This window comes from Grampus griseus (assembly GCF_964374135.1).
Source record: "Grampus griseus genome assembly, chromosome: 15".
Classification (NCBI taxonomy): Eukaryota; Metazoa; Chordata; class Mammalia; order Artiodactyla; family Delphinidae; genus Grampus; species Grampus griseus.
In genome coordinates this window covers 30,293,264-30,307,682 of record NC_139009.1, presented here as the reverse complement: position 1 = coordinate 30,307,682, position 14,419 = coordinate 30,293,264, and the positions used below count along the sequence as shown (strand labels likewise).

The 14,419-nt window shown below is 36.8% G+C and overlaps 1 protein-coding gene across 1 annotated transcript in view; it reads left to right on the top strand.

Moving 5' to 3' along the window:
- The window catches only part of HNRNPLL (heterogeneous nuclear ribonucleoprotein L like), a 36,731-nt gene extending 27,863 nt beyond the window's left edge, over positions 1–8,868 (top strand). The window contains exons 8-13 of the mRNA XM_082672361.1: positions 856–1,073; positions 2,953–3,074; positions 3,527–3,728; positions 4,403–4,460; positions 4,551–4,649; positions 7,161–8,868. Coding sequence (XP_082528487.1) covers positions 856–1,073; positions 2,953–3,074; positions 3,527–3,728; positions 4,403–4,460; positions 4,551–4,649; positions 7,161–7,216 — 755 coding nt within the window. The 3' untranslated portion in view covers positions 7,217–8,868. The remainder of the gene's footprint in view (positions 1–855; positions 1,074–2,952; positions 3,075–3,526; positions 3,729–4,402; positions 4,461–4,550; positions 4,650–7,160) is intronic.
- The last annotated feature ends 5,551 nt before the right edge of the window (positions 8,869–14,419 follow it).

Here is a 14,419-nt window from a genome sequence, read left to right as displayed (position 1 = left end):
TCACAGTTTCTCCAGACTCCCTCATTCCCATCTCTTCCATTCACCCTAGCTTTGTTTTTCCTCTTACTTCTAATCTATTATGGATGGGAAAACAGGATAAATTAAAGTTGTTTTGAACTACTCTAGAGTTAGCAAGTTGATTCTTAGTAAAGATTCTTAGTATAAGAGCTGGATTTGTTTGTGTTTCTGTGACAGCAGTTTCAGATACTCAAGCATTTTTTTCTTCTGGATTCTTGATGTTGTTTCAAATAATAGAAGTTGCTGAATAATGACACCTCTGAGTATGTGTGTGTGTGGGGGGGTTATTAACTAAATCTAGGGTTTTAGTTTCCTAAATTATAATCAGGGGAATAAAATACTAACCTGCAAGTACATTAATAGTAAAATATATTCAAGGGGACAGCTTTTCAGTGGAACTAAAGATGTTCTTTTTGTTATATCTGTTTATAGTTTACTAGATTTCACTGTAGATTTTATTATATTATCCTCCAAAAGATGTTGGCAGAAGTTTTTTTTTTAATTTTGAAGTATAGTTTATATATAGTGGCCCAAAGTTTTACACTGATTCCTCCTCTATCTGTAGCCTGATCTTGTATACTTTTTTGTTAAACTACTGTTTTTTAAAAATAAGGACTTAAAGCCTGGTATATGCAGGTGTGTGCAGGTCAGCGTTTATTGGATCTGGTGCAGTAAATACAGATTTTTGTTAATTCTCACAGGTTATATTTGAATATTCATACGTTTGAGTTTTCCTTGGATATACATCAACCTAGCTAATATTAAGAGTTTGTTTTTGTGTGCGGTGAAGTGTGTCTGCTAAAGTTGTGTTTTGTTTTGTTTTGTTTTGTTTAATAGGATCCCATGGTCCATTATTACCTTTACCAAGTCGTTACAGAATGGGTTCTCGAGATACACCTGAGCTTGTTGCCTATCCATTACCGCAGGCATCTTCCTCTTACATGCATGGAGGAAATCCCTCTGGTTCAGTTGTAATGGTTAGTGGATTACATCAACTAAAAATGAATTGTTCAAGAGTCTTCAACCTATTCTGCTTATATGGAAATATTGAAAAGGTGAGTTTTCATTTAAAAAAATTATTATTTGTTTTAAGTTTCATTTTATATGAGCTTCTTTTGCTAGGATATGTAGTAGGAAAATCTGAAAAGGCTGCAAATATGTGTGTCTTCTCACACACAAGTTCTTTCAGTAGTGATCCACATAAGCTAAAAATTCATTAGGTAGGAATTCTAGAAATTATTTTTTGTAGGTAAGTGATCAGAATAGGATGTTGGTACTAAACATATTTTTTAAATTACTAATATAAGTCCAAAACAGCAAGTAGTTTAATCAATTACTAGCATATTATAGGCATAAAACCTATATATTTTTTAATCATTTCAAAGATATTCTAACATTTAACATGTTGAACTGTGGAATTTTGAAAAAGCAGTTACTTTCTTGGAGCTAGGTATATATAAACATGTCTCAGAGTTTGACCATAGCTATGAATTTTAGGAGAGTTCTAGATTCATATATTTGCCTCCCAAATATTAGAGTTCTAGTATCTTCTGAGGAACAACATACTTTAACCTCAGTCAGTATTTGAAGTTGATCCACTTTGATAGAATGTGTCCAAAACTTTCTGTCTGGAGGCTTACACTCAAAACGTAGCAAAACATTTAAATTTCACACATTTTGAAGATCGTTAAAATTGTAACTTTATTTTCACCAGATAACTCTGTGGTTTCCCCAGATCTGTGATGTTTTGTTTATTTTTTTATTTATTATTTTTTTCAAAGAGGTCTTTATTTATTTTTGGCTGCGTTGGGTCTTCATTGCTGCGCACGGGCTTTCTCTAGTTGCAGTGAGCAGGGTCTACTCTTCCTGTGGTGTGTGGCTTCTCATTGCGGTGGCTTCTCTTGTTGCAGAGCACGGGCTCTAGGCGTGTGGACTTCAGTAGTTGTGGCACACGGGCTCAGTAGTTGTGGCTCACAGGCTCTAGAACGCAGGCTCAGTAGTTGTGGCACGCGGGCTTAGTTGCTCTGCGGCATGTGGGATCTTCCTAGACCAGGGCTGGAGCCCGTGTCCCCTGCATTGGCAGGTGGATTCTTAACCACTGCACCACCAGGGAAGTCCTGTTCAATGTGTTATTAATGTTAGTGGTACTTAATAGCTGTTTAGGGACTTTCCAAGGTGTAGGCACTATCCTGAAAGATAGTCATACTTTATTCCATCTAACCCTTACAGCATTATATACTAAAATTGGAATAATATAAGAGGATAAGTATGGCTCTGTCAAAGATGTCATGAAAACTTGTGAAGTGTTGCCTATTTTTTAAACTGCCCCTCCTTGCCTAAGCCTTCTTACTGGCAGTGCTGTCTCAAGGCCATCTTGTGTTATTTCTTATATAGTATCTTGTTTATTGCTTAAAGCAATAAATGGCACTCTGAATAGTTGGTAATTACTATTTACTTAAAAATTTCTGACCTACCTACTGGAATATAAGCTTTAAGAAGACTGTGTCTATTATGTTTGCCATTAAATCCCCAGTACCTAGCACAGTATGTTTATTAGAACATGTTAGGCACTTAATAAATACTTACTGAATGAATAAATATTGATGAGTCCTGCCAAATGTTATTATTATCTCCATTTTAAAAGGAAGTCTGTGGCTCAGAGAAGTGAAGTAAATTGCCCCAAATCACACAATTAATAAATAGCAGAGTCAAGGCAAGCCTATGCTCTTCTTTAGTGTGCTGTACAATAGAACTGTAGTCTTGCTTTTAAACTTTATTGAATTTTGGTTAGAATGTCTAATAGCAGAGCAGAATAAAGTTAAGATTCCAGGTGATCTTCTTTATTTGATATCAACCACCTATAGTACCTTTTAGAAATTCTGTTACTGTAAAAGGGAATTAAATGTTCACCTTTTTGGGATTTTGTATTTACAGGTAAAATTTATGAAGACCATTCCTGGTACAGCACTGGTAGAAATGGGTGATGAGTATGCTGTAGAAAGAGCTGTCACACATCTTAACAATGTCAAATTATTTGGGAAAAGACTTAACGTTTGGTAATTATTTATCTTAAGTGGTAAATTTAAAAAATACTTATCCTTTTTATTAGAGACATTAATTTCCATTTTAGAATATCTGAAACTAGCAGCTATAGTGATGTCATTTTAGACACTTAGGGTCGTATAATTTAGATTTTCCATATTATACCTAGTTTTAGTTTTATGGTCATAAAATAGCATGTTAAAATGAGCAAGTTTTTTTTATTAAAGTTTTCTAATATGAAAATATATTCAATAGATTTTTCTTTCTAAGTGATGTCTAAACTGTAAGAGTGATTATAACTCAAACTAAATTTAAATATTAGTAAATACTGAACCTGTAAATTGCTACATATGCCTTTTTTGTTAAGATTGATACAGGCCTTTATGTTAACATTTTGAGACTGCCTACTTGCTGCTTTTTATCTAACAAAGGTATGTTCTGTACTTCTTACCTTTCCGATCTTTAGTGTGTCTAAACAACATTCAGTTGTTCCAAGTCAAATATTTGAGCTGGAGGATGGTACAAGTAGCTACAAGGATTTTGCAATGAGCAAAAATAATCGCTTTACAAGTGCTGGCCAAGCATCTAAGAATATAATCCAGCCACCCTCGTGTGTACTGCATTATTATAATGTTCCATTGTGTGTCACAGAAGAGACCTTCACAAAGGTAGGCACTGGAATACAAATTGTGTAGAATGTTCCTATTTCCTATTTTAAAATATATCATGTTTTAGCCTCATTTTAAAGTCTTGCTCTGTTCATCTTCTGCTTTTGATATTATTGGTATTCTGTTACTTATTTGGTACTTAATATAGTACATTCTTTGACCATTGTACTTTTCTGGCCTCCATCCTTCACTGGTCTCTTTGTTGTTTTGTGGCTCAGTCGTTTTGAGAGTTGGAATTAGAATGAGGTACCCTTAGTCCTGCATTCAGAAAGTTCTTTTACCATGTCCTTAGATCTCACCCATAATAAAATTTTATATATCCCTGCATTTTTCCCTAACTATAGGAAATGCTTCAGAAAAGAATTGATTTTTCTGGAACACTACTCCCTATCTTAGGTACTCGATAAACCCTGGTCAGCTTTGAGAATATATATTTCAGTTACAAATCTTGTTTTATTGTACAACACTAAAATTATATACATAGTTTATAGGATATCACTATTTTAATTGATTTTCTCATGCACCTTGTTAATCTAAAAACATATTTGATTTAATTCATTCATGCCATACTCAAAACTAAAATGCTACCATAAAGTTTACTTTCTGGGGGGAGAAAAGGGTAGGAATCTTTATTTTGGCTGTATTTTTAATGGAGTTTTACATTTCTTTGACAGTTGTGTAATGACCATGAAGTTCTTACATTCATCAAATATAAAGTATTTGATGCAAAACGTAAGTGCACATTTTCTCTTTTTAAGTTTCCTGGTTAATTTGATGATAAGCAAATAACAACTGAAGTTGTGTTTCTTTGTTTTGTTTTAGCTTCTGCCAAAACACTTTCTGGGCTGTTAGAATGGGAATGCAAAACTGATGCAGTAGAAGCCCTCACAGCACTAAATCACTACCAGATAAGAGTTCCAAGTAAGTAAAATCGTGTCATAATTATTCAGTGGGAGTTACCATCAGAAACATTGTTGATAATTTAAAAGTAATATTTATTGGTTGTTTTTTAATACAGAGAAGTTTGAATTTTAAAAAGGCATATAAATCCCACAACCCTCATAATTCTTACATTAGTTACCTCTTGCTGTGTAACAAATTATTGCAGTATTTAGCAGCTTAAAACAGCAAAACATTTATTATCTTACTGTTTCTGAGGATCAGTAATCTGTGTACAGTTTCGCTGGGTAGTTCTGGCTGGTAGTTCAGCCTCTCATGAGGCTGCCTGCCGTCAGCTATAATCTGCAGTCATTTCAAGTCTTATGACTGGCGGCTGGAAGATCCACTTCCACGCTCACTCATGTGGTTCTTTGTAGGGACAGTAAGCCACATTGGCCATTTCATGGTAGCTCTTTTCTTTCCGAATGAGTGATTCAAGAAAGATGAGAGCAAAAGGCCAAAAAAACAAAAGCCACAGTGTCTTTCATAACCTAATACCGGAAGTAACATACCATCACTTATGCTGTAATCTTGTGGTCCCACTGACCAACCATGATCCGGTGTAGGAGGCAGGGAACATTGGGGCCATCTTGGAGGCTGACTTCCATAATTCCTGTTGATCTTTTTAGAAGAAAGCGATAAATATATATGGTTAAAAAACTCAAACAGTAAATACTGGTACAAATGAAAGTTAAAGCTTTCTATAACCTCTAACCTTTCTTTTTCCTTTTATTCCTCCTCCCCAATGTATATATCTACATTTTAAAAACTTACACAAAATGGTTCTTCTATACATACTATTGTGTGCCTTGCTGTTTTCACTTAATATATCTTGGAGCTGTTTTCTCTATCAGCAGGTGCAATGCTACCCTGGTTTTTTTTCCCCCACAGAGTAGCTATTTTTAGTAGAGATGTACCACAGTTTATTCAATTTATCCACTTCCCCACTGATGAACACTGGTTGTTCCCAATTGTGTTTTTCTATTAGTGCAGTAAACATCCTTATAGTTGCATGTTTTGTGTTTGTAGGGCAGTTTCCTCATAGTGGAGAGCAAAAAGGTTTATATTTTGGTAAATGTTTCTAGATTGCCCTTTACAAAGGTTACACAACTCTACCACCTGTGGTATATGAAAATGCCAACTGCCCAACACTCTTACCAACACCGAGTGTTGTCAGACTTTGAATTTTAGCAATATGATAGATGAAAAATGGTATTCCACATTATTTTAATTTGTATCAAATGAAACTGTCACTCTCTTTGTTTATTCTCTCTATAATGGTAAATGGCCTCTTTTTTACAGTGCAAAGAACACTCAAGTATTTAACTTTTGAAGTTTGTGCTGTGTAATTTACTTTGATCTTGGATCTGAAGAGTGTTGAAACTTTATTTTTCTAAATGATAGGAGAAAAAATAGTATTAATTTTTTTCGGTGTGATGATGAATGATTGTGGAAGGGGAAAAAAATGAATACACACTGAAGGATTTATGGGTGGAATAACATATCTAGGATTTGCTTTAAAATATTCTAGCCCCGGGCTTCCCTGGTGGCACAGTGGTTGGGAGTCCGCCTGCTGATGCAGGGCACACGGGTTCGTGCCCTGGTCCGGGAAGATCCCACATGCCGCGGAGCGGCTGGGCCTGTGAGCCATGGCCGCTGAGCCTGCGCGTCCGGAGCCTGTGCTCCGCAACGGGAGAGGCCACAACAGTGAGAGGCCCGTGTACAGCAAAAAAAAAAAAAGTTAAAAGATATTCCAGCCCCTCAAGAGTGTGCGGAGAGTAGGTAGATGAAGTAAGACTGCCAAATGTTGACAATTATTGAAGCTATGTGGATGTTTATTATACTGATCCATATACTTTTTTTATGTTTGAAAATTTTCTTACTAAAGTATTTTTGTGGATTATACCTTTTTTTTTTTTTAGCAATTTTAAAATTCATATGCCCCGTTGATGATCAGAGATTTAATACTTGCTCTCCTGGAACTTTTTCAGCTCGTTGATATCTTCTTATACATTTCAGTCTTAACCCATTTCCCAAGCTATATTTGAATTAACTTTTATAGAGTAATTACCATTGGTAATATTTTCTGCAAAGTAGTTTTGCTGTTGGACTTAGATAAGCCTAATCCTGATACTATTTATCTGTAATGTCTAATTCACTAAAAAAAGATTGTGGGAGCCTCCTATGTGTCAAATAATGTGTAGAACAATAGGAATGTAAAAATGGACAAAGTTCCGGCCTTCATGGAGCTTACCTGCTAGTAGGTATGAACGAAAGAAATCTTGCCCTTACCTTACATAAAAATTTTCCTTCTTCCAGTACTATAAAAAGGTGAAATATTGGGTCGGTTAAAAAGTTCATTCGGGTTTTTCTGTAAGATGTTACGGAAAAACCCGAATGAACTTTTTGGCCAACCCAGTAATTTACTCCGCTAACTCAAGGTAATCATGAAAGTTTAAGGGAACTATTAACTTTGTTTTTTAATTTTTACAGATGGTTCCAATCCCTATACATTGAAGCTTTGCTTTTCTACATCATCCCATTTATAAGAAGAGAAGAGCATGTTAGAATTTATGTTTACCTTTATTACAACTTCAAAGCTACACTTCATTTTAAAAAAGAACTAAAATGGTTCATCTAATGTTGCCTTGCTTACTTTGATTCAATATCCTGTCCTGTAATAAATATTTTGCCTTGAGTAAATTTGTTGTAAACTTAAATATTGAATTGCTTTCATTTTAAATAGAATATCATAATGTAGACTATCTACAGCTTTCTTGTAGATTACATAAATATATCATTTCTAATCTTATTTTTCTTCCACAGTGAAAATATATTTGCATTCTTAATGCTAATTATCTGCAAGTATTTTTCCATTGTGTATGAGATTAATGCAGGTGAAAGTATTGCATTTTAATATTATAGAATTCCTATTATATGTTTAGATGTTTAAGTATGTTGCAGTTATTCGTATTAAACATAACTTGTATTTATTAAGTATTTTAATCAAGTTTGAGAATAACATTGCATATATGAAATTTTAAGTACTACAGATTTAGCTGATTTTATATTTCTGAAAGGCTAACAGACATATGGATACACTTGTACAATATGCACTCAAACTTATTTAAACTGTTTTTTTTTTTTTAAGTCATTGTCCATTTGTATTGACATGCCTCTGTTTCTAGTTCCAGTTTGGAGATTTTATAAAGTTACAACAATGAGTTAATGTGTTCATCTTCATTTGTTGCATGTGACTTGATCTTGAAAACACATCTGGTATTTGGCATTGAAATTTTAATAGAAGTTATGATTAACAGTTCCTCTTCTAGGTAATGTGAGATCCACGGATGGGCTTTAGGGAGTCTGTGAACTCCCTAAAATTGTATGTAGAATTTTGGGTACTTGCATTTTTATTTTTTACTCTTAAATCCATCAGTAATATATGTATTTTTCTACATGGTACAAGGTATAAGGATCTAATTTTATTTTTATTCCAAACAGAGATATCTATTTCTTTCAATACCATTTATTAAACATTCTTTCTCCCACTGGATCTGTTTTTTTTTTTTTTTCTTTTTTTGGGAAAACAACATAATGCATACATAGGCAAGTAAGATATAAGGACTAAGCATTGTATTGAGAGACTATACTATAACACACATGTTATCAGGTTCACAGCTTTTTAATAATAGAAAACTGAGCTAGCCATTTTATTTTCATCTTTAAAAGAAGGGAGAATATGTTTTATCTACCTAGAGTAACTGTGAAGTCTATAGTTGGCAATAGCAGTTTTGTGATCCTGAGAGTTTTAAACAAATTTGTATACAGAAGTTTCATTTAGATCTTTTGAAAAAGCTTTATTTTGAATTTTAACAAAATTCAAAAAAAAGCAGTTTGCCTTAATCCTTTTAGAAATGATGCAGGGGTTTAAAAAATTTTTAAGAGCTATTGAATAGAAAGTTTAGATGGAAATTAAATACACACGTTAACATTTATTTCTCATTGAATTTTGACAGCAATGGACCAATGTCCCTTTAGCCCTCTAGATCTAGAAAATCTTAAATTCAATCTAGAAGCATTTTAGACCCTTATCATGGAACCCAATAAGTTACGCCAAAGGTAACCTGTGAATGAACTATAAATGTATGATACTGGGCTGTGTACCTAAGTTTACCTGACTTTACAATAAATGAAGCTTTTTTCCCTCTTCTATAAGTACTTTTCTACATTTGTTGCAAAATTGCTATGTCTTAATTTTAAAAGGTAACTTGTGAGTTTATGCAATAGTTGTCTCCTTCCCTTGCCCTCCTCTGAAAATAAAGATGGATGTCAGTGTTATAGATTATTTTGTGCCTAAAAGTTTAGGAGACAAACCTGTGGATGGTGACAGGGCTTATTTAATTTATATTTGCTTTAAGTAGTATTGACTTTTAGATATGAATTCTATCTTAATGCTTTCTCCCCACCAAAGTGACAAGTAAATTCTTCAGATGTAACTGAGTTGGTAGGTTGGGCCTTGCTGATTTATGCACTGGTGTGTCAGTCCTACTCTGTTGCTGTCAGTAATGTCTTTGACAGTTTACTTGGGTATCACCACTGTTTTTAATCTTTTACTTTTTAAAAAAAATTAATTTTATTTTTTGGCTGCATATTGGGTGTCTGTTGCTGCTCATGGGCTTTCTCTAGTTATGGCGAGCAGTGTGCGGGCTTCTCATTGTGGTGGCTTCTCTTGTTGCGGAGCACGGGCTCTAGGCGTGTGGGCTTCAGTAGTTGTGGCTCGTGGGCTCCAGAGCGCAGGCTCAGTAGTTGTGGCTCGTGGGCTCTAGAGTGTAGGCTCAGTAGTTGTGGCGCATGGGCTCAGTTGCTCCACGGCATGTGGGATCTTCCGGTACCACAGCTCGAACCTGTGTCCCCTCCTGCAGTAGCAGGCAGATTCTTAACCACTGGGCCACCAGGGAAGCCCAAGAGTATCACCACTGTTAATGGAGTTTGCTTTGGCAACACCAGCAACATTTTTCCCTTTGTTATCTTTCTGCTTTTAAGAGAACATTAAAGATTAGGTCTTATAGCTGTAAAGAAATAGTAGTTTTGAATTTATTTTTTTAATACTGAAATTCTATTCCATATCCAAATCCCATGAAATATTTGATAATAAATCTACAGAAGTGATTCACGGAATATAAGCTGCCTTTTAAAATTCCTACTTTCCTGCAGAGGGTATTACCCTACCAAATAAAAAATATTTGCAGTTGCAGCTGACATGAGACTTAGCAGCACCTTAGTGATTTGATTTATCTAAACAGTATGTTTTCTAGGACTGAACTGAGAGATGAGGATAAGAATGACTAAATGGGGTCAGTTATGTTTCATGTTTTCTTTACATTGCTATCTGGAGGAATAGATAGGTTGCTAGGTAAATGCTTCTTAGTAGTTATCAGTGATATTCTCTTTCTAGAATAAAGAAATTTTGAGTGCAGAACATTCTTCCATAGTTAGGAATATAAAGCACAAGATTTGCTTTACTTAAAAAGTTCAGGTGACAAAGGTCCTTGTACGAAAGGTAACTTACAATAACCTTCCTGTCTCCATATGGCTGTCTGGCCCAAGAGACTTTCAGTCCATTTGAGGGGCCATGTAAAGAGAGCCTTCTTATTCATAGTACTGCTGGTTGGGCTCATAGAGTTAAGCCTTAAAAAAACAAGGCCATTTGATGAAATGAAAATGTAAGGTTCATAGGTTCTGTCTCTCAGCATGTTTTATTCAGAGTTTTTTGGTTTTTTTTTTTTAACTATAATGATTTCCAATATCAACCAAAAAGTAAGTGAGTGTGCAGACATGATTCTTGTTTAAGCCAAAAAAAAGTTGCTGGGGATTTTAAATCTAGTGGCTGTTTAATCTGTGGTGTCATTGCTTTTTCCTAAAACCTAGCATTTCCACCAAATGGATTCAAGTGTTAATTAAAATGATCTATTTTATTTTAGTAAGCTTATCATTTTCCTTGCCACCTCAATTTTAACATGCTTTGAACTTGAACAAATACAGTGGATTTTGCTTTGCTAGTAAAAGTTTCTTCAATATAAAGCCCCTTATCTGAGGGAACACTTGAAATTCTCTTAGGTTTAATTTATGAATGAGGAAGTTAGAAATGGTAGGTATTGCTGTGCCTCCGCCCTTCCCTGTTATGTAGAGTAATCAAGGTTTGAGTGAGCCTGACTGAGTCTTGTCCCTCTAGCCCAGTGGTTCTTTTTTTTTTTTTTTTTGCGGTACGTGGGCCTCTCACTGTTGTGCCCTCTCCCGCTGCGGAGCACAGGCTCCGGACGCGCAGGCTCAGCGGCCATGGCTCACGGATCCAGCCACTCCGCGGCATGTGGGATCCTCCCAGACCAGGACACGAACCTGTGTCCCCTGCATTGGCAGGCGGACTCTCAACCACTGCGCCACCAGGGAAACCCTAGCCCAGTGGTTCTTAATAACAAAGCTACCGTCCCCTTGGAGGACATTTTGACAGTTTGTAGGGGTGCTTTTTCACAGCATGGGGGATACTGTAAATATTTGATTGGCAGAGATCAGTAAAAATTGTCCCTTGCCCTACAATGATTTTCCAGTATCCCGTCAGATATTATCCTAGAAAGTAATTCTCTTTTATATTTGTAAACACAAAATATTTTTGTATACAGTACACTGAATTTTCTAGGAATGCAGCTATCTAATAAATCAAGGAAAGAGGATTGTTTTATTTGGAATATTTCCAAGAGTTGTTCACCACTCTGGAAAATTACATCATCCAAGTGCTATTTGAGTTGACATTGCAACGTATCAGGGTCAGTTTTCATCTGTAGTGGTCAAATTCATCTCGTTTTGTCTTCTGTTGTAGCCATTCCTGAGTATTTATGTATCACTATGCATTTTATTATAATTTTATTTCTCCCTTATATTACAGTTAGGGTTTTGTTTTGTTTTTTCATTAAATGGTGTGTGTGTGCGTGTGTAGGTAGTTAGGTAGGTATTATCCAAGAATTTTATTTCAGCATAATAAAAGGGTGTCAGATTGTCTAGGTTGGGAACCGTTGCTTTAAGCAGAGTAATCTGGGGACTTCCCTGGTGGTCCAGTGGTTAAGACTTCGCCTTCCAGTGCACAGGGTGCGGGTTCGATCCCTGGTTGGGGAGCGAAGATCCCACATGCTTCAGGGCCAAAAAACCAAAACAGGAAACAAGCAATATGGTAACAAATTCAATAAAGACTTTAAAAATGGTCCACATAAAAAAAAAAAATCTTAAAAAAAAAAACCCCACAGTAATCTTGTTCTGGGTTGAGGAAGTGAATCTAGGTTAATCCAAAAATAGTGAAGCCTAGGATTTGTGGTAGAGTCGGTGAGGAGAAGCTCTCCCAAAGGGACATGGTTTGCATGTGTGAGGTAAGCCTGGCTTTGCTCTAGTCATTTTGCTCTCTTGAGAGAAACTAGCTGGAAGAGAAAAGATGATACACAGAGGAGGATAGAACTAAAGTCACCATAATTTAGACAGCATACGAAAACCACTGTGAACATAGGTTACTTTGATCATGCAGTATTAGCTGTATTAGCCCAAACTAATTGCTCTGGTAAATGGTTAGTGGTTACCAGAGACTGGGAGTGGGGAGAATAGGGAGTGACTGCTAATGGGTATAGGAGTTCCTTTTGGGGTGATGAAACTGTTCTGGAACTAGATAGTGGTAATTGTTAACCACATTGTAAATGTACTAAGTGCCACAGAATTGTACACTTTAAAATTGTTAAAATGGTAATTTTATGTTATGTGTATTTTACTACAATGAAAAAAAGTCTGGCCCAGAAATCTTTCCATTCAAACAAGGGCCAATACAGTGCTTCTCTTTAACCTGGCTAGATACGTTGAGAGAGGGGTGTGGGGATATAATTCCAGGTCTGGCTTATGGTTATATTGCTGTGGTGGCTGACAGCTTCTGTGCTCCAGTCACCCTGGACTGTTTATCAGGGGAATTGAGGCCAGAGGAGAGACTGGGGTCGTGTGCACAGTGAGAAGTTAGGAAAGGATCTGAGATGGGGAGGGGATGATTCCATGAGTAGAAACTAGAATTTCTCTGTGTTCTTAAACCAAAGTAATGCACTGGCTGCACAGTTCAGGTTCTGCTGGGACTCTACTATGTTTTGAGCTACCCTGACTTAATGAGTCTCAGCCTGCAGGAAGACATATTCGTGAATATGTCTTAAATTTCCTTGAAGATTAAGAAACTATTTTACCCACTCTACCCAGTTTTATTTAGACTTTCACCTGTGTGCTAACATGTATAGCTGCTTCAAAGTCTTGAAGAGGAATTCAGTAAGAGATTGATTTACATAGAAAACAATACATAGAAACAAAAACACTTATATATGTAAGTTCTTCAGAGGGCATTAGGAGCCTTTTATCTAAAATTGTTACCGAACCAAATTTGGATCCACTCGCCCGCACACTGTAAAGCCAATCTGCTGACGCCAGATTGTGGTGAAGGAAAGTGCAGTGTTTACTGCAGGGCGCCAAGCAAGGAGTCCAGGCAGCTAATGCTCAAAAAACCGAAACTCCACAATGGCTTTCAGGCAAAGGTTTTTAAAGACAAGGTGAGGGAGAGGGTTGCGGTGTGTGTGATCAGCTCATGGACATTCTTCTGATTGGTTGGTGGTGAGGTAATCGGGGATCAACATCATCAACCTTCTGGTTCCAACCCATCTGGGGTCTACATGCTTGTGGGCAGCATACAGTTAACTTTTTCCACCTGGTGAGGCTTTCATTATCCACAAAACAGCTCAAAGGTTATGGCTCAGAATATTATCTATAGCCCTTGAGGAGGAACTAAAGGTCCTTGACTTTGTTTAATGGCTAAACTATTATTATTTTGTCTTGCTTGACTGTTTTCCTTTGTTTCTGCGTTTTCTCACTTCTCTGATTAAATTTATTCTTTGGAACTTGGGAAAGGCCTAGGAGGCTAAAGTTTTTCTGCAAAGGCAGGCAGGGGACTTCCCTAGTGGTGCAGTGGTTAAGAATCCACCTGCCAAGGCAAGGGGACATGGGTTCGATCCCTGGTCCGGGAAGATCTCACATGCCGTGGAGCAACTAAGCCCGTGCGCCACAACTACTGAGCCTGCGCTGTGGAGCCCGTGAGCCACAACTACTGAAGCCTGCGTGCCTAGAGCCCGTGCTCCGCAACAAGAGAAACCACCGCAATGAGAAGCCCGCACACAGCAACAGAGAGTAACCCCACTCGCCGCAACGAAGATGCAAGCAATGCAGCCAAAAAAAAAAAAAAAAAAGCAGGCAGAAGACGGGTCGGGGGTGAGGGGTGGGGGCTGGGGGTTCTGTTCTAGAAAGGTCCTGCTTGGTTACAAAATGAGAATGCAAATGCGTTTGTTTTAGGCCCTTGTGTGATATGTGATAAAACCTGAACTTTTCTGCCTAATACAAAATAGGACTGATGCAAATGTCAATGACTGCAATCATGGTAGAGCTTTTCTTATTTAGACTGTTACAAGTAACATCCACAGTACTGTTGCTAGCACAAATTCAGACTTGTCCTACAAAGGCCTTATATGCCATGATACCTATCAGCAAAGTGCTGATATCTGTGCTGAAATTTCCACCCTTGACCAGAGAGACTAAAATAGTTCTACCACCTCTTGTACTTCTTCCTGCTGTGTAATCTTTGCTCCCTACAGTTTGTGCTCAAAACACCAGTCTCCGAGTCAGTAAAACCTGTT